The sequence below is a fragment of the Oculina patagonica genome, chromosome 4 (assembly GCF_052425735.1).
Source record: "Oculina patagonica isolate OP01 chromosome 4, crgOcupat, whole genome shotgun sequence".
Taxonomy (NCBI): Eukaryota; Metazoa; Cnidaria; class Anthozoa; order Scleractinia; family Oculinidae; genus Oculina; species Oculina patagonica.
The window spans coordinates 16,084,100-16,104,914 of NC_135761.1; the positions used below are offsets into that span (position 1 = coordinate 16,084,100).

Genomic DNA, 20,815 nt, shown 5'->3' on the forward strand with positions numbered 1-20,815 from the left:
GTAGTAAATTATTTCAAACAAACTGACTCTGAAAGGTTAATTGAAAACTTGAAAACTGAGCCTAGTACGAAGCAAAAAGAAAATGTCGAAATAAAAATTCGCTTAAAGTTCTGAAATGAAAATGCACTTAACAAAACACAACAAACAAGTCGTCGTTTTCCAATGGCGTTTAACTGATGATTGACTGTGGGTCAGCGGGAGGGTGGGGGGGGGGGGGGGGGGCTGGAATTTTCCTTACAGCTAGTTTCCATCCTAACTATAATACTCTTACACCACCTCTTATATTAAGTTAATGTTGTTGAAAGTCCTCCTCCTCCACCCCCCCCCCCCCCCTCGTGTTGCCGAAACCTCCTCGAACAACAGTTTTTGTTCCCGTATTAAGCATGTCTTAACGTGTAACGGTGACGTGGGTTTTTATGTACAATTCAAGCACAGTTTTAGTTCAGTTTAATCAAGATGTCCTCCGAGCGTCATATCCCGCTGAAGCACTTGTCCTTAATTTTCTTCATGGTCGCTTTTATTGCTCAAGCCGATCAAGGTTTGTAACATTGACGTTCTAAGTTTCTTTCGATTCTATTTGTTTTCGTTTTCAAAGCGGAACTGCGAGGGTTTCGATTTTTTCGCAAGAAATACACACATCAACAAACGCGAGTTAGCTGTGATAAGAAGAAGGGAATCCAGCTGTACCAAGTTACAAAATGATGTCCAAAATAGGTTTCTCTGCCAATATTGAAGGCACATCCCTTGTTTGTACATTGTAAAATTGTCATCTTATTTTTTTCTTTATTTCTAGCACTGAGATTCAAGGCTGGAAAAGACAATGTTACCACTTCTACACCTGGGCTGTTTGCTTGTAAGAAGATCTCCTTCCAATATCCCTTCTATGGCGGACAACAAGTCAAGGTTCTCGCCTCAGTGAGCCACACTCTGAAGAGTTCAACTCCTCGCAGTGGCGCTGCAATCTGGGTTGAGGATGTTACGGCAAATGGATTCACCGTGTGCGTTGTGGAGTATGGGGAAGGATCAAATGGTACAACAGCCGTGAATTGGATCGCTTTGCAATCTCCCCCTCCTAGATCTCAGCTAGGAACTGCCTCCTTGAACCCTTGGACTACTGGAACGAAGTGTAAAAGGATCGTATTTAAACAGGTTAGATGATGATACGTATGTTTCTCAGTCATTTTTCGATGTACAATAATATAATGATTGCTAAATATAGATTAGAAACCGACAAAACTGACTTAATCAAGTTAGAGACTTACTTGCAAGTATTAATTGAAAAACAAGAAAAAACGTGATATAGAGCAAACAAAAGCAACTGAAATGTTTCAATCCTTTCTTCTCTTCTTCCTTTCTTTTTACGCCCATCTATATTTCTGTATTTATTCATTCATTCATTTATCTACTTATTCATTTATTTTAATGTTATTTTAATTAAATTATCCTTCAATTCATATTTTTCTCTTTCTTTCCTCACTTAATTATCTCTTTTTTTCTTTAATTCTTCATTATTTCTTACCTTTTTCTTTCTCATTCTTTTTTCTTGCTTTTTCTCTTTTATTCTTCTTTCCTACTCTTTTAATTGTTTCTTTTTAATTATCTTTCTTTCTTTCTTTCTTTTTTCCTTTCCTTCTTTCTTTCTTTATTACTTAGGTTTCCTACTTTCTTGCCATCTTGCACTCTGTCTTCTTGCCTTCATGCCTTCATGCCTTCTTGCCTTCATGCCTTCTTGCCTTCTTGCCTTCTTGCCTTCTTGCCTTCTTGCCTTCTTGCCTTCTTGCCTTCTTGCCTTCTTGCCTTCATGCCTTCATGCCTTCATGCCTTCATGCCTTCATGCCCTCATGCCTTCTTGCCTTCTTGCCTTCTTGCCTTCTTGCCTTCATGCGTTCATGCCTTCATTCCTTCATGCCTTCATGCCTTCATGCCTTCTTGCCCTCATGCCTTCTTGCCTTCTTGCCTTCTTGCCTTCTTGCCTTCTTGCCTTCTTGCCTTCTTGCCTTCTTGCCTTCTTGCCTTCATGCCTTCTTGCCTTCATGCCTTCATGCCTTCATGCCTTCATGCCTTCTTGCCCTCATGCCTTCATTCCTTACATGCCTTCATGCCTTCTTGCATTCTTGCCTTCATGCCTTCATGCCTTCTTGCCTTCATGCCTTCATGCCTTCATGCCTTCATTCCTTACATGCCTTCATGCCTTCTTGCCTTCTTGCCTTCTTGCCTTCTTGCCTTCTTGCCTTTAACCACTAGTTTCCTTTTAATTTATTCATTTATTGGTTTTTACATTCCTTGTTTTGTTTTGTTTTCTTTCTTTCTTTTCATCTGTCTTTCCTTCCTTTTCCTTTTCCTGTTTGCTATCCTTGCTTCTTTTCGTCTTTTTCTTCCTTTTTTTCTTTTCCTGCTTTCCTACTTTATATTCCTTCCCTTTCCTTCATTCTAAACTGTTTTTCGTTTTTTCTTTTTCTTCTTTTCCTACCTTCTAATTAACTTTTATTTTTTAATTATTTTGTTCCTTTATTTTACGTTGTTTGTTTGCTATCCTTACTTTATTTATCTCTCTTTTTTTCTCCTTTTTTGTTTTATTCCCTGTCAGTCATTCATTTGTTCTTTTCGTTCTTCTTTTTTTTCTTGCTCGTTCGTACGCTCATGAGTTTATTCTCACATTCATGACTTTCTTTTATCCTGAATTGTTTGTCTCTCTCAAGTCATCTTGTTGTCTTTGTTTTTACATATCCCCATTCGTTGTTTTTACCTCGTCCTTTTAGTGTTCCTCGCATCTTTGTTTTTTTTTTTTATTACTTCATTCTTCAATTTCTTTTTCTTGGCCCGTTAACTCTCTGGGGATATCTTTGTTATTTTTCTCTTTACTGTTTTTCCTTCTTCATCTCTTTGTTTCTATGTTTAATTGCTTGTTTTTTCATCTTGCTATTTCAGTGGTTGCTGTTGCGTCGTCTTTTATATCTTATTTCTATCTTGCTTTCCCTTTTTCTTTTCACTCAATTTTTCATAGACATATTTTTACTCCTTTGTACTGGCATAAAAAAGTAATCTCAGATCATAACTTTAAGTTTTTTTTATATATACAATTTTGTCATTGTTATTTTAATGCAATTTATTCATGGATTTTTTCGTTCTGCTTCAATAAATTACCATTAATTTTTCAGCGGTTCAAGATTCCGCCAAGCATGTTTGTGACTGCTAGTCATCAATTTCGCAAACGACCCCAGGATGCCATGGCCGTATGGGTGGAAAACTTGCACAAAGACAGCTTCAAAGTTTGTCTCAGAGAAACCAAGATTCTGGACGGAACACATAAAAACATAAAAATAGTGAGTGAATTGAATTCTGCTGTTCAATTTCTTCTATTACACTTTACTGAATTGGAACGTAAATGGTTTAAAACCTTTGAACGTACTATAAAAGAAGATTCTTACTTCTATAGAGTTTCAAAAGGAAGGAGGTCGATTTTTTGAATGCATCTTAGGGTTTTCGCTCTAATAAGACACCATTGTCGTACACTTAGTAGATAGCCCTTTGCCCGCTCGAGTTTTCTTCTCAAGTTGACCAAGTTTTTGTTGGTTATGACCTCATTCAACATTAAGTTCACCATTTTGGATTTCTTAAAAAGTGAACAAAAAAATGGATGGAATGCTTACGATATAAAACTTTTTCTTATTCGGCAAAATGAAGACCGATTAAATAGAAGGGTTATGGCAAAGAAATTCAAATCTGGCAAAACTGAGCTTACAGGTCAAATGCGGCTTCCATAGAAATGTCAACGAATAATTGGATATACAGATATCACATCTAAATTTCGCGACGAGTGAATAAATATTTACTGAATGTGTTGGCATCCCCATCCATCCCTCCTTTCTGAGATGAAGATAATGCAGACAACATGTTATCTTTGTTTTTAGTCTAGCCTTTATTTCTTCATTTCTCAGATCTTGTTTAATGTTAAATAATTAATAATAATAATAATAATAATAATAATAATTTTTTCTAGTGCATTACATTAAAAATCTCAATTCCCTTACAAGTAAAAATATTTAAAATTACAAAAGGATAATTTCTTAAAAGCTAAAGTTCATTTAAAATACTAAAATTCTTAAAAAACACTGAAGTTCATTATAAAATACTAAAATTCATTAAAAAAGAAAAATACTAAAGATCATTATTGAATAAAAACGTTTTGAGCTTAGTTTTAAAAGTGTCAACCGATGGAGCACTTCTCACATCAAGTTGGAGACTGTTCCACAATGTCGGCGCGCAAGATGAAAAAGCGCGCTCACCGTAATTCTTGGTCTTAAAGACTGGTCTCTGCAGTCGCAGGTGATCATTGTTTGAACGAAGACACCTAATCGGTCGATGAATATTAATAAGTTCCGCCAAGTAGTATCCATCCATCCATTTACTCACTCCCTCATTCACTCGTTCATTTGCAGAACTGGTTGGCATTTACCGATCTGAGGCTTGAAAACTTTACCATGACCAATAGCGTTGTGTTTAACAACACTGCCTCACCATCTTATCAAGATAACTACGCTTTCTGCCAGGTAAAATGTTTTTACATAAACAACAAATGGTTTATATAAGATTTTTCAGTGCCGCGTCATCCTTTTTTCAAAAGTTACACATCTTCACGACTGATATTTTTTGCAAGAACACGATGCTGAAGGCGACAGCTACCAATTTATTTGCCCGCCACTGTAAATTACATTTGTTCGCATGGTTACCTCATACTATTGTACCAAGATTAAAAAGTTAAACTTGCTCCAACTTATGTTCACTAGTTTTTGTTTTTTTGTTTATTTGTTTGTTTGTTACCATTTCAGACAATAAACTTCACTGATCCATTTTTTGCTCCTCCTGTGGTGGTAGTGACGTCAAAGTACAGTTACAACAATAACTACTCTTTTTCATCTCAATGCAATGCTGTTACAACCTGGATTGAGGTAAGCAGTATGTATGTGTCTAAGAGTGCATGACCAGAAGAAGTCATTAATACGATCTCCCTGTTACAACTCACGCCAATTTATGCTACTTTAAGTGAAGTTCAATATAGGGAATCTTTTGTTCACAAAAGTTAAATTAGGTTGAAGTGAGTCATTCCATGACAACGTAGACTTAATATACTTTCCTGTTCTCGACAAATAAAATCTCGGTGGTCTCGAATTTCTGCTAAAAAACACATTTTTTACCGATGTATGGTATGATCTTACTAAGACATTTATCACATTTCCTTGCAAGCACTCATCCAAAAAAGATATGAAAGTTTGTGTGAGAAACTACAACAGTAAAGGCAAGAATAAGGATACCATTACAGTCAACTACATGGTGATCGGAGGTAGGTGATTAGTTAAGAGGCTCCGACTGAGAATATGAAGAATCGTTGGACAGGCTGGGGAAATCGAAAATCTTGAAACTTTGCCTGAATAACACCTTTGGGGAGCTATGTTCGAAAATATTATTCTCATCTTCTAGGAATTTATGGTTTTCGAGAAATTAAGAAAAAACGAAAATAACGGTTTTAGCTCATTAAATATGCAAACAATATGCGTAAAAATGGCAAAGTTCTCGATATTCCTATAAGAGCAATTTTCAATGCTCTGAATCGAAATAAACTTAGAATAATAGCTTGACCTTTCTTCTTTTAGGCAACATACACCTTTAATTTTTTCCGGCTATTTTGAGGTTTCCTTCGCCTTTTAAAATATTGCTTTATCAAGCACTTCGGGAAAGGGCAAAAATTGAGAAACTTTGGAGGCCAAAAAAGCACCTTGATATGTCCGATATCGAGTCAAACTAAACACTGTGCAAAAGCGCAATGTCTCTTCTGTTATAATATCAAATAAAAAATCTGGGTACTCAAGATTCACACAAATGAGAAACGAAAGTTTACGACCTCCTCGTGTCTAATTTGCATAAAGCTAATTTTGAATTCGTCCTCCGCTAAGCAGGCTAAGTGATCTGGTCCGCTAAATTTAAATTTGGGAGCTATGATTTACACAAAGAAAGCAAGTTTAAACTTTATTTGATTTTGTTGACGTCTTATGCCTATCAACAGGTTATATAGACGCGAAGAAAGAAGAAAAAACAGTAAAATTATCGACTGAGCTCATTGCGTGACCTGCGTCACGTTATGAATTTTCTTGTCAACAATTGAATTTGATTTGTTTGTTAGGACTCAGTTGCATTTTAAATTTAAGATTAAAGAATGAGATAATAATATCATTCACTTACCTGAAATTGGGAATGATTTGTACCTTTTATTTACTCTGGCGGGTAACTCACGTCAAAGCCGTAACTTGCGTAGTATTATTAGCCAAGTCAGATAGCCAAGTCAGTCAAGATGTTGCAATGAGGGCCATGGAAAGTTGTATTGCAGATATTCGAAGTTGGATGATTAGTGATAGACTTCTACTAAATGATGACAAAACCGAGATGTTATTAATTGGAACTCAGTATCAGCTAAATAAGTTAGCTTGTGACGGCTGTTTACACGTAGGTGATAATGACATAAGGTCTGTCGCCTGTGCTAGAAATTTGGGAGTCTGGTTTGATGAAAAAATGTCCATGTCTACACATATCAGCAAGGCATGCAGTAGTGCGTTCTTTCATTTACATAATATAAGGAGAATTAAGAAATATCTATCTGTTGATAGTCTACGTACACTTGTTGATGCTTTTATTACCTCTCGACTGGATTATTGTAATAGCTTAATGTATGGACTGCCAAATCTTCAAATTTCCAAACTGCAGCGTGTTCAAAATGCCGCTGCAAGACTAATTATGGACATACCAAAGTACTCACATATAACTCCAGCCCTCTACGAGCTTCATTGGCTTCCCGTTGCTCATCGAATTAAGTTTAAGATTTTAATTCTTACCTTTAAATCAATTTATGGTCTTGCGCCATCTTATCTTAGTGATTTGGTGAAAGTTAAGCAAACGAGCTCATACTCGTTACGCTCAAATAGTAGCCTATTATTAGAAGTTCCACGGGAGACAATGCGCCCAACACTTGGCGGCAGGTCCTTCACTTCATCTGCACCGGCTTTATGGAACAGTTTGCCGGCCGACCTGCGTATTATTACGACACTTGGTGTTTTTAAAAGTAAACTTAAGACATTTTTATTTAGATCAGCTTTTTAATGTATCTTTTTAAATTTTTACTGTATTTTACCTTTAGGTTTTAGTAGTTTTATGTATATGTATACTTTTTATTGTTTTTAATGAAATTATTGTAAAGCGCTTTTGATCAGCACATGTAAAAAGCGCTATATAAATTATTAAATTATTATTATCATTATTATTAATTTGGAAGTTGACTTCATTTATAAACATAAACGTACATAAATATTCTGAACATATATCGCTGTTAGTTTCCGTTCAGTTGTCATTTATAATGGAAATAAAATACGAAAAGTTTCTCATCTTGTTTTAAAACAACTATATGAAAGGTTTCGATCGTGCAAAAACCATTCATTCATTTATTCAGATGCACATCACAAAATTAAATTAATTTATAATTCTATTTAAAGAGACCGAACACGTACACAGCGACAGAACTCGGCGCCAGGACATTTAACACAAAGCACAAAATTATTCGGCTGAAATTTAAAAATAGAATGACCCTTTACAGTTGTGCCTCTCTTGTTGGTGGGGCTTGGAGTCCAAGCCCAGAAAATCAAGAATTTGTCCAGTTTGTCACCATGCAAAAGCTCACTACAAATTTTGTTACTTCTTGTCTGACAGATACTGATATATATCGATAGCGAAGGAAAATTGTTAGTTGCCCGTACAGGTAAGGTAATTGTTTTTTCTTTGAACCACATCTATGTTTGGGTAACTGAATTAATACAAGCTTAACTATCCAATACCTTGGGTTTTTTGTAGCGCAAGAATGCCAAGAACATATGACAGTTTGTCATAAATACAAGAACACGCTCTTTCGCTGGCGGACTGGAGAGCAAGATGTTCTATACCAATGGAAATTGCGAGCCATAAGCCTTCTTGCACTCGGGAGGATCGCGGAATAGCAAGCATAGGCGTACGAGGCGGGGGGGCGAGGGGGGCTGCAGCCCCCCCAGTGCCAAAATGTTTCGGGCAAAATGCTTAGAATTCGGGCAACAAGCCTAACGAAAAAATAGAAAATATGCCGGAAGGCTAGTCAGCATTACGTTCAAAACGAATAACATCAACAGGAGAAGTATTGGAATTATACCTAACTTTGTTGTTCAAATGTCCAAATTTCTCATTCATCTGCGTTTGTTTCCCCTCGCAAATTGCTATAAACATGTTCGATTTTTCTCGCAAATTCTGCGTGACTCCTCAGTTTTAATCAGTTGCAATCAGCTTTTCCATAGCTTGAGCGTTTGTGCACGGTGGATTTAGTGCAAGACCTTAAAGCTGTTATAAATGCACGATGAAGCTAATGCTTTCGACTCAAATGTTGAGTTCTCAGGGCTAGCTTGAAACGTTCAACGAAATGTTTTAAAACCCATTCATCCCTGCATGTTTTACACGCTTTTGTATTACTTTCAAATGGGGTAAAAGATATCCGAAAAAGGATTCAGTGCATTGACACCTTCGGATAACGCCACAAAATTAATTTAAGAACTTAAAGGCGAAGTTTGTACACAACTATTTCAATGCATGTTTTTTTTTTTCATTTTACATGCCTCTTTATTCGGTTTTCAACCCATGTCATTTTTTTCGGGCAAAAAGGTCTCCGCCCCCCCAGGACCGAAGGTGCCCGTACGCCTATGATAGCAAGCAACCCTGCTCTGTTTTACAAGAGACGGGTATAGTTTGAGCTAGATCACATAAGCATTAACTTTCTGTTACTTAATTTTGGTTTTAATAAGCCCACAGTAACAACTTCTAAGTAAAAATTTAATGAATAATAGTCTACATGATTACTATAGTATTTCCTAGACTTTGAAGTTAAAACACTTTCTTTAATGTTGTAAATTTGATATTGGTTTTAAGTTATAAAATGACAGTTGACCTTACCCTACTAGCCTTCAGAACAAGCGCTTGCTGTTGGGCACTTTTAAAAAAGCCCAACAATAGCGCAGGTTAATCAAAGTTTTGCGGTTTCGCAACGTCTCGGGTTTTAAGTTACAAGCAAATAAGTAAAATTTTATCACAAGTATTAAATGCGCCTTCAAAGGCAGAGTATTAGTTTTTATTGACTGTTCCACTAACTATGCTTTAACTTAACACGCATTATACAACCCAAGATTTCACTTGTTTTGAAATCGTGCCCGGACGCTTGATTTTAATGAGCACAGGCGATGGAAAAATCACACGCAAAATTTAACTCATGCCTGCTGAAAATTTTGTGACAAACTGGACAAATTCTGGATTTTCTGGGCTTGGACCAAGCCCCACCAACAAGAGAGGCACAACTGTAAAGGGTCATTCTATTTTTAAATTTCAGCCGAGTAATTTCGTGCTTTGTGTTAAATGTCCTGGCGCCGGGTCCTGTAGCTGTGTGCATGTTCGGTCTCATTAATCTAATTTTGTGATGTACATCTGAATGAATGAATGGATTTTGCACGATCGAAACCTTTTATATAGTTGTTTTAAAACAAGATGAGAAACTGTTCGTATTTTATTTCCATTAATGACAACTGAACGGATCTAACAGCGATATATGTCCATCATAGTTTTAATAATTATTTACGTTTATGTTCGTAAAAAGTAAACTTCCAAATTAATAATAACTACACGATTTATATTTTTGACGTAAGTTATGCGAGTAAATAAAATATACAAATCATTCCTAATTTCAGGTAAGTGAATGATGTTATTATCTTAATCTTTAATCTTAAATTTGAAATGTAAGAGTCCTAACAAACAAATCTTTCCTCCGATCTTTTTAATTCAATTATTGACAAGAAAATTCATACCGTGACGCAGGTCACGCAATGAGCTCAGTCGATAATTTTACTGTTTTTTCTTCTTTCTTCGCGTCTATATAACCTGTTGATAGGCATAAGACGTCAACAAAATCAAATAAAGTTTAAACTTGCTTTCTTTGTGCAAATCATAGCTCCCAAATTTAAATTTAGCGGACCAGATCACTTAGCGGAGAACGAATTCAAAAATTAGCTTTATGCAAATTAGACACGAGGAGGTCGTAAACTTTCGTTTCTCATTTGTGTGAATCTTGAGTACCCAGATTTTTTATTTGATGTTATAACAGAAGAGACATTGCGCTTTTGCACAGTGTTTAGTTTGACTCGATATCGGACATATCAAGGTGCTTTTTTGGCCTCCAAAGTTTCTCAATTTTTGCCCTTTCCCGAAGTGCTTGATAAAGCAATATTTTAAAAGGCGAAGGAAACCTCAAAATAGCCGGAAAAAATTGAAAGTTTATGTTGCCTGGTAGAAGAAAGGTCAAGCTATTATTTTAAGTTTATTTTGATTCAAAGCATTTAAAATTGCTCTTATAGGAATATCGAGAACTTTGCCATTTTTACGCATATTGTTTGCATATTTAATGAGCTAAAACCGTTATTTTCGTTTTTTCTTAATTTCTCGAAAACCATAAATTCCAAGAAGATGAGAATAATATTTTCGAGCATAGTTCCCCAAAGGTGTTATTCAGGCAAAGTTTCAAGATTTTCGATTTCCCCAGCCTGTCCAACGATTCTTCATATTCTCAGTCGGAGCCTCTTAAATGTTAACTGGTTCGCGCTCCACTTTACAGTCATGAAATACCCCCATGCCCTTGTATGAAAGCCACGTCTATCAAATCAGATCTATATTTCTGACACAAAGTTTGGAAATACTCTAAGACAGTTTTTCGAAAGCAATTTTACTTATTGTCTCCCTCGTTTATTAAATGTTTTGTTCTGGCAAAGAGTATTACTATGACATACAGTATATACTTAATTGAGAAAATACAGTCGAAAACATTTTAAAGAATAACACTGGCTTTTACCTCTTGGTAACAAATGGACTAAACGTTTTTGCTTTCTTCATACAAGACCTGGATCCTTGCCTGGATGTGACATGTCATTATCACGGTCTGTGTAAGGCCTTTGGTCCTCGCGATGCTCGCTGCGTGTGCGTGGACAGTTGTCCATCCTACCACGAACCCGTCTGCTCATCAAATGGCACAACATACGACAATGAGTGTTTGTATAAACAGGAAATGTGTTTACAAAAACTGAACTTCACCGTGCAACATCCTGGTAGCTGTGAAGGTGACGAATGTTTTTTAAGCATTTTACATGTTGCAAAAACAAATAAAACTGTGCATTTTGTTCTTTTTGGTTGTCTGTCGAGGTTGTTTAAGTTAAGAATGAATATTGAGCTGTGTAATGCCAAATATACCCGAAAACGGTGATTAATTTTTATTGAAGAGGCAAATCGAGTTTTGGTACCATTGAGAATGCACGATTGTTTACTTGTGTATACTTCTTGTCGTTGTTTTTGGCTTTTCAGGATTTCCTTTCCAGCGAGGTCGCCGTCACATGCCACACATTCCATCACTTGGGTACTCTCACTGTGAAGTAATTAGTTTCAAGCCATACGTTTTCTATCCCGACAAACCCATTGAAGTACAGATTACAGTCAATCATGTGGACACCAGTGACAGATCATACGTGCACGATGCCGCTGTGTCTTGGGTTGAAAATGTGAATTATGATCGATTCACTGCGTGTGTGATGGCGGCAGGCTTTAACGAGCGAAAGTCAAATGCTAACATGACAGTTCATTGGATGGCGTACCAGGGGGCTCCGGTGGGTGGTGTTACTGGGAAAGTGCGAATGTCACAGTGGTGGACTGGAACGACTTGTACAGCTGTGAACTTTCCATCAGTAAGTGGCAGTTTTTTACGTTTTTAATTTAATTCATTATTTAATGCATTGATTGACTGACTGACTGACTGACTGACTGACTGACTGACTGACTGACTGACTGACTGACTGACTGACTGACTGATCATGAATGAATGACTGAATGACTGACTGGCTAGCTGGCTGGCTGGCTGCCTAAAGGAGTGACCGACTCCATAACTGAATGACTGACTGACTGGACTGGTAATTTTCCCCTTCAGTGGTCAGTAAGGTCACATAAGGCAGAGGCGTTATATCTTGAGCCAGACGGTTTTTGGAATAAGCATGTTCTTCAACTTATTTAATTTGAACAACTGCTTGTGTTTGTGTTTTTACCAGGGAAAGTTTTCAGTCAAACCTTCAGTGTTTGTGACTGCTGAGCACCACCATTCCGGACTAAAGCGTGATGCTGCAAGTGTTTGGATTGAAGATGTCACGCAATCGTCCTGTAAAGTTTGTTTGAGAGAATTGCAAAACTACGCAGGTTTCCACCAAGATATCTCTGTGGTAAGTGTCAGACACAAAATATTTAATGACTAATATTTACTATCTGTTGACCTTTTATTAAAAAATATATGTGCTCTCGAAGCACTGTTTCACTTATAATTTCTGTCTGAACCGTTTCTAACTGACTAAAACGTATTCTTTTTAGAATTGGTTGGCGTTCACGTATCTTCACAAGCCTCCCTTTTCTGAACATAACTCGATCTACTTTGCGAACGACAAACCTCCTCGTGGTGATCATAATAACGCCTTCTGTAAGGTTAGTTGTCAAATGAAGTCATTTTTATGTTCCATTTATATATTTATATGTAGTTTTAATTAAGACCAGGTTCCGATAAACTCAGGTTTGCTACATTTTTTAAGACCCGTTTCTGGCATATCCCGCGGTATTTGTACTCTGCGGTGTAGTCTGATAATAAAGTGACATTAATTCTACAGGAAATTATGTTATGCAGACAGATTGATGGAGTTTAAATGCGGACAATTAAAACTACAGTTAGAAATCAATTTAATCTAATCAGAATGGAAAAACTTTTTTGACGATTAATTTCATTTCATTTTACTTATTTATTTCATTCCAAAATTACAAAGAAAATACAGAGCAAAACAAATAAAAGAAGAGAAAATAAAAAGGACAAAATATAGAAACAAATTTGAAGGTTTTCTAGTTGGCTGGCATGTGATGATGATTAAAACTGTGCAATGCCTAATGGCCGTCGAGCAAGCTAGCCAATCAGATTACACAATTTGCATTGGTGTCCTATAGTAGAGAAGAATCGTAATGGAACATCAGGTCAAAAAGTACATTATTCAGTCAGCGAGATCACGAGATTTTCCAATAGGAGTGAAACCTTTTACCTCATACCAACGAGCAACATGAGACCCCTGGGAGCTAGGCCATATAATGTCAGTCTTTGTGGAACAAAATAAGAAATGTATAATTCAGTCAATGATACAAGCTACAGTGAATTATTGTAACTTTATGCACGTGTCGTGGATATATAAAACGCGCTACTGAGCGTACTAAGTGCTTTAACATCCTTTTTCTTCTTTCTAAAGGACGTAAACTTCGCCAACTTTTACAACGGAACTCCATACGTGTTTGTTTCTGCTGATCATTCATCAAAAGGAGGAAATTTAAGTCCAGTTCATAATGGAATAACTGCTTGGGTCGAGGTAGGATAAACAACTTGTTTTTTGCCTATAATTCTAAATGTAACGATAACACACTTATTTTATGGCTTGCCTGATCCTATTTCTAATCCCTTGATAAACCTTTTTTTCATATACAGTATATTAACAAGACCGGCTTCCGTGTATGTTTCAAAGAATTATTTGAGGCAAAATACGACCCCCTCTCCATTACTTACACCATATTGTCAGGTAAGATTTAATTGTTATTTTACATCATCTAAGCAATTTAATTGATACTGAATTTATTTTTATAAAGATATAAATTTGAGTAAATTAGATGAAACTCATTCACTTTGAAGTTATATATTATAGCTGCAATCAGCAAATAAAAACAAAGACAATAGATTCAACCGGCATGTCTTAAAATGGTACACTGTTATTTCCAAGAGGCTGGAAAAATGGGTTGAGTCGGTGAGCTTTTTTTCACCGAAAACAAATGTGTAGTTAGTTCTGACCAGAGTGACAATTTTGGGGAATCACAGATAATTATTATCAAGTAAATAACAGTCATAACTGTTATTTTAATTACAAGAACACTTTCCACTAGGACAATAAAAGCAGTTATTTTACTTCACACTGCTAAAAAATATACCTATATGTCAATGATCTCTCGTAAGCTAAGTTAATTCATGGCTTACAAATAACCCTTTACCATCCACTTAAAACGATGAAGTACGATTACCTTAAGATAGTTAAGATTAACTACATTTTTTCCTACACATGCAGAGATATGCCAGCCTGGATGGGGTTATTTCAATGGTTATTGTTACTTCACGAGCTCCGTGTGCGCTTCATGGCTGGCTGCAGTGTCCAACTGTTCAACAATGGGCTCTCATCTGGTGACCGTTCACAACCAAGAAGAAAACGTTTATATCCAGCACCGTCATAACGGAGAGAGGTCCTGGATAGGGTTGAACGATCGCAGCGTAGAAGGGTCATTTGTGTGGACCAACAGGGAAATAAGTAGGTTTAGATTCTGGGCGTCAAAGCAACCAAATAATCACAAAAATCAAGACTGCGTGCATACTCTTGGTGCAAAGGAAGGGTACACTTGGAATGACGTGTCATGCAATAACTGCTACAATTTTACTTGTTTCAAAGGTAGGACATTCTATCGGGCAATTAAGTAAAATAAACTGAATGACTGAATTTGCTTTTTTTTGCTGGATGTAAAAGTGATAACTTTGTTAGTGTAATCGAGTTGCGTATACTATTGTCAGTGTTCAGTGCTTCATTTTATTTCTGTATTTCACGTTCTTCGTGAAAACTAACGTTTTAGTTCTTTTTATGAACTAACTTTGAGAGAGAGAAGCCTTTATTTAAATAGGGTTACTCCGTCAGCTTTACAATAAAAACTGTTATCCTTAGAGGCCCTAGAAAAATAACATAGTTAAAATAAAATAACATAGTTAATACATACACTTTTTTCTGGTAAGTTGTATCGGACTACAGTTTCGACCGTATGCCTGAAAAATTTGGTCGCTGAATGAGTCCTTTACAGATAACGGTCATATGATGCAAAATACGCTATGCCGAAAAGCAAGCTACGCGCTGGGAAACAAAGCGACTTCAACCAGTCAAGTTTGCACCCTGTTATCACTTTTGCGTTTAATTACATGTATTATGATAAGGTAAATCAGCATTAATGACGAGTAATACAAATGAACTAGCACATGTTTTACTTTTTAGTTATAGACGAGTGTGCTACTGGCCACCACAGCTGTGATGTTAACGCAATCTGTCAGAATATTGTTGGATCATACAACTGTACTTGCAAAGCTGGTTTCCATGGAAATGGAAGAAAATGTTTTGGTAACTATAACTTTTTATATTCCATACTTAGACTTAAATAATTGCTACCATTCTGAGTGATACATTAATTTCTTTATCATTTTTTTAGGCAATCAGAGGTTGCCACGCCTTAAGATCGTCACTAAGAGAGATTATTCTTTTGCAAAAATAATTATTTTAAACAATCAATGTACGGATTAAACCTATGTTTCTCTGCACTTCAACGTCTTCACATGTTCAGACTTCATGATGTCTCACCGAAACTGCTTCCAGAACGGTCGCGACTTAAACACATTGGGCTTCAGGCTCCACTCGAACGAAATGAATTTAGACGGAATCATATCCGCCAGGGCTTGGCGTATTGCAAACTTCTGTGTTACTGTTTCAAATACCTTATCAAAAGAAATCTTGAATTGCTTAATTTAAAAGACGATATTCCAAAATAACTATAAGTGAGATTTAACCCATAGTTTACATGGTTCTTGTGAACTTTGACATTCATTTTCCCAGGCTTTGATAAGAAATTTCTCTTGGTGTTATCACGGATAATTACTCACAACTTTAGCTTTTAGAAAGCATCACGTAGAAAATAACGCAATACTGAGGATTTAAATCAAGTTCTGGTACTTGATTTTCCGTCCAACTAAAATTTATATTAGTCGATTTCAGTTCCTGATGGATTCCGTCTTGATTGCAACATTTTATTTGTAACTGACTTCAAATTATTTTCTTTTTGTAGATATAGACGAATGCAAAACCAACTCGCACAGTTGTGATGTTAATGCTGTTTGTAATAACACCAAGGGAGGCCATAACTGCACCTGCAAAGAAGGATATATCGGAGATGGAAGGAACTGTACTGGTAATTATTGAATGTTGCATGTCGACTGAATGGAATAACTGTGAAGAATATCAAGTAAAGCATCATACCTACCGTTTTATTCCAAGGTACGTCTACTTACTTGATATTTTTGTTTTAGATATAAACGAATGCACAACCAAGTCACATAGCTGTGATGCGAATGCTGTGTGTCACAATACCAAGGGATCTTACAAGTGCTCTTGTAAAGCTGGATATACTGGAGATGGCCGCAAATGCACTGGTAACTACGTACAAAATGCATTGATCTTAGGGCGCGTTTTTTTTATTCACGATCACTGACAGTCCTGACAATAACTCTGAAATGAGAATGGCCAGAATGTGAAATGCACGCGTTTTTCTATTCCCTATTCCAATTCCGGAATGAACAGAACGCCATTCCGTCCATTCTGCTTCCAGGAACAGAATGGACAGAATGTTGCAAATGAAAATCCAAGATCTGCAAGATGAAGAACGGCATAGCCCGTGATTCGAGGGATGTGATTTCTCTCCTTTGTGAATAGCAGTGCCAGAACATTCGGCAAATCCACTACAGTCTTCATACTTTCTTCCTCCTCTTTATTAAGTAGAAAAATTGCTGCGCCAATGGCTGCAATGATAGCCTGTTCGTCGGCCGCCATATTTGATACGCAATGCTTACTCGTGCTAGGACCGCGCATATCATCTCGACTTTATTCCAGAATTGTGGGTAAAAAAGGCGTCCTTAGTTTATTATAATCCTTTTATGTCATGATCACGTTAAATTCGAGACGACAATGTATGTACAATAGCGGATTATTTCAATAATCAATATTTCAAATACAGTTAACAGTTTCCTTAAAAATTGCTTAGGCAAATATTATGTACTTAGGGGCCGGACGGGAAAATATTTGGCTCGAGGTCAGGACGTACGGACCAAGCGTAGCGAGGTTATTAACTATCGCTCATTTTGAATTCAGAGCTGTTGAATCAAGTGTTTCCAAATCCGGCGCCTCGCGGCAGTAGCGTGGCCGTACGCTTTTCTAGTAGGACCTTACGGCTTTTTACTGCCCTGTCAGATCGAGGCGTACGGCCCTCATACTGGACTTTTTTCATATGGTTTTTCAAGGAAACTGCGCGCGGGTCCGTACGGGTCATATGATAAATATTTTTCTTGTTTTAGATGTAGACGAATGTACAACAAAGTCCTATAGCTGTGATGAGAATGCTGTGTGTTAAAAAACCAAAAAGAAAACCTTCAGAACTGATACAGTAACAGTTTGCTTAAAAATTGCTTAGGCAAATAGATATATTTTCTGTTGTTTTAGATGTAAACGAATGCACTACGAAGTCACATGACTGTGATGCTAATGCTGTGTGTCAAAATACGAAGGGGTCTTACAAGTGCTCTTGTAAAGCTGGATATACAGGAGATGGAAAAAAATGCTCACCAGGTGACTATCAAGAATACTAATGTCGGATCATAGGCGTACGAGGCGGGGGGGCGAGGGGGGCTGCAGCCCCCCCAGTGCCAAAATGTTTCGGGCAAAATGCTTAGAATTCGGGCAACAAGCCTAACGAAAAAATAGAAAATATGCCGGAAGGCTAGTCAGCATTACGTTCAAAACGAATAACATCAACAGGAGAAGTATTGGAATTATACCTAACTTTGTTGTTCAAATGTCCAAATTTCTCATTCATCTGCGTTTGTTTCCCCTCGCAAATTGCTATAAACATGTTCGATTTTTCTCGCAAATTCTGCGTGACTCCTCAGTTTTAATCAGTTGCAATCAGCTTTTCCATAGCTTGAGCGTTTGTGCACGGTGGATTTAGTGCAAGACCTTAAAGCTGTTATAAATGCACGATGAAGCTAATGCTTTCGACTCAAATGTTGAGTTCTCAGGGCTAGCTTGAAACGTTCAACGAAATGTTTTAAAACCCATTCATCCCTGCATGTTTTACACGCTTTTGTATTACTTTCAAATGGGGTAAAAGATATCCGAAAAAGGATTCAGTGCATTGACACCTTCGGATAACGCCACAAAATTAATTTAAGAACTTAAAGGCGAAGTTTGTACACAACTATTTCAATGCATGTTTTTTTTTTTTTCATTTTACATGCCTCTTTATTCGGTTTTCAACCCATGTCATTTTTTTCGGGCAAAAAGGTCTCCGCCCCCCCAGGACCGAAGGTGCCCGTACGCCTATGTGTCGGATCTTTGTTATGTTTCGACGTAATTAACTTAACTTACCTCATTAACGATAAATCACATAAATTACACTAAGATAACAAAGAGACAATACTTGGCTTCACACTAGAAGCTAAGTTAGTTTCAAGTCAGCACTTGAATCAAGTGCACTTAAAAATCTTAAGTCGTATTTTACAAAATCTGGCTTCACTTTTGATGAATAAGTATATTACTTAGGTACAAGCTGTCAATCATCTTTCGCGGGGTAAAATCAGTCACGCATAATTATCACAAATACGATTGCACGCTTGTGAAATCATTGTTTGAAGGAGTCGGCGGGATAAAGTGTATTTGTTGCGGCGCGAAGAAGTGGCCAGGTTGAAATAGTGGCTGCACGTGTGGCTGGTTTTGAAGAACCGCATTTCGTGGTAGAAATGAAAACCGATGGTTAAAGCCGTCTCTGAAAAAAAGGAAGTTAAAATAGGATTATAAGTTTATTATAAGTTTAACCATATGCATCGACTTTTCTTTTCTTTCTTTGTTAACTTACATAAAAGACTCCTGCTCCTTCGAACACTAGCAGTCTATTTTGAATTTCTTCTGATTTCAGCTGGCAAGTTGTTTTTCAGAATCGTGACAACGCTGCACGCGCGCGCTTTCAGTTGGCTTTCATTTCCTATTGGTCAAGTGCGTTCTCAAGTGTGGTGTAGACCATACTTGGCGGCGTACTTCGGCTTCTTTGAACTACGAAAGTTTCCATGGTCACCAAGAAAAGTTCAAGTAAGTACGTTTTACCCCTTCACACTCAAAGTAGGTTCCAAGTGCACTTAGACTATACTTTAAGCTCTAGTGTGAAGCCAAGTAATTTGACAATTTGAAAACGGATTATCACAAAATATATCATGATATGCGTTTTGCGTTTTCAGTTTACAAGAACTGTGCCGAGGCCTACAAAGCTGGTAAACGAGTCAACGGTGTTTATACGATCGACCCTGACAATGCCGGTACCTTTGATGTATTCTGTGACCAAAGCACAACCGGTGGGGGGTGGACAGTGTTCCAGAAGAGAAAAGATGGGTCGGTTGATTTCTACCGCGGCTGGGATGACTACAAACGAGGCTTCGGAAATCTGAACGGTGAATTTTGGCTCGGACTGGACAAGATTCACCGCCTGACAAAAGAACGAAGCAGGCTTCGAGTGGAGCTGGAAGACACGAGTGGAAATACTGCTTACGCCGAGTACAGCTTCTTTGGTGTTGCTAGTGAGGGAAGCAAATACAAACTGAGTCTTGGAACATACTCTGGTATTTATTTTGACGCTACTCTCTCTGTAGTAAGAAACTCGAGTATTTCACCGTTCGCCGAAGATCAATTTTGGGCGCTTATTTAATTTGTTGTACATGGCTGCACTTTTAAGACTAGTAAATATTTCACCACAGGTTACTGATTATTGAGTTTACCCTAAGAGACGATAACAGTTAAAATAAGTGAAATCAGGCTAGAAACTATTTACAAGGTACCAATACAAAAATGTCAAAATATTTAAATTAAAATGATTGAAATAAGCTAATACCATCAATAAAGTTAAGATTATAAAAAAAAGTATTTATTTAATTTCTACAGTGAAATGCTTTCTTCAAGTGTTCAGCAGGTTTTTTTTGTGTCATGTCATTACTGAAGACTGTTTATCACCATTTTTGTATGATTTTGTAGGAACTGCTGGTGACTCACTTGCCTATCATCGTGGCTCTGCGTTCTCTACAAAAGATCGCGACAATGATAATTGGTCTAGCGGCAGCTGCGTCCCGAAATACGGCAAGGCTGGCTGGTGGTTCAATTCCTGTGTCAGCGCCGACCTGAATGGTCTCTATCATCACGGCAAGCATTCCAATGTCTGGGAAGGTGTGAACTGGGGTAGCTGGAAAGGCGACAGCTACTCCGCTAAACGAGCTGAGATGAAAATCAAGCCAGTTAAGATCTAGAGCCGAGTGATCTTATACGGTGATGGGTGCATATAACTGAGTTAACCTGAACAATTCACTTTATTGTATGAGTTATCAGGAATTGAAACAATAAAATGTGTTGGTATTCAATCTTCTTGTCTGTCTCACTGTCTGTTTCCCAAGCCTTATTTTTTTCAGCGATAATTAATATTAAGGTGGTAAATTACGTTGGTGTTTTAGGCGTCGATTTCGCTGTAAGAATGAGTGCTCTTTCTTTCTGTTTTTTTTTTAAGAAATCAGTATGATCACTTTCCTTGTCATATAAAAACAAATTCCAAAAATTGAAAATTAGATGAGATCAGGATTTGTCACTTCATCAGACTTACTTGCAGTGCACTTGTTCTAAAATTTAATCCTGATTAAGGTACTGAGTAATTATTGCCGAAATGTAGCTTTTGGGTAAAGAAAAAGGAAAAAAAGCAAGTTCAATGTAAATATTTTTTT

The 20,815-nt window shown here is 37.1% G+C and overlaps 1 protein-coding gene across 2 annotated transcripts; it reads left to right on the plus strand.

Moving 5' to 3' along the window:
• Window positions 1–734: 734 nt before the first annotated feature.
• On the plus strand, window positions 735–20,431 carry LOC144649744 (uncharacterized). 2 transcript variants are annotated; one of them, XM_078509316.1, is made up of 16 exons: window positions 735–1,149; window positions 3,159–3,323; window positions 4,440–4,550; window positions 4,830–4,949; window positions 5,245–5,341; window positions 10,998–11,216; window positions 11,458–11,834; window positions 12,192–12,359; window positions 12,505–12,615; window positions 13,416–13,532; window positions 13,649–13,739; window positions 14,277–14,651; window positions 15,240–15,362; window positions 16,081–16,203; window positions 19,295–19,672; window positions 20,082–20,431. In XM_078509316.1, the coding sequence occupies exons 2-16, from the start codon at window positions 3,180–3,182 to the stop codon at window positions 20,348–20,350; spliced, it is 2,823 nt and encodes a 940-aa protein (XP_078365442.1). In that variant the 5' UTR covers window positions 735–1,149; window positions 3,159–3,179; the 3' UTR covers window positions 20,351–20,431. The 2 variants fall into 2 exon arrangements, with proteins under 2 accessions (XP_078365442.1, XP_078365443.1); XM_078509317.1 differs by lacking the exons at window positions 19,295–19,672; window positions 20,082–20,431 and adding an exon at window positions 17,363–17,426 and having other exon boundaries at window positions 1,016–1,149.
• The last annotated feature ends 384 nt before the right edge of the window (window positions 20,432–20,815 follow it).

What these genes read in the sequence shown, in the direction of transcription:
- LOC144649744 (XM_078509316.1), top strand. Translation starts at nt 3,180, where the DNA reads ATGTTTGTGACTGCTAGTCATCAATTTCGCAAACGACCCCAGGATGCC. An exon ending in GAATAACTGCTTGGGTCGAG is followed by an intron (nt 13,533 to 13,648) that starts GTAGGATAAACA and finishes TTTCATATACAG; the next exon opens with TATATTAACAAGACCGGCTT. An exon ending in TACTTACACCATATTGTCAG is followed by an intron (nt 13,740 to 14,276) that starts GTAAGATTTAAT and finishes CTACACATGCAG; the next exon opens with AGATATGCCAGCCTGGATGG.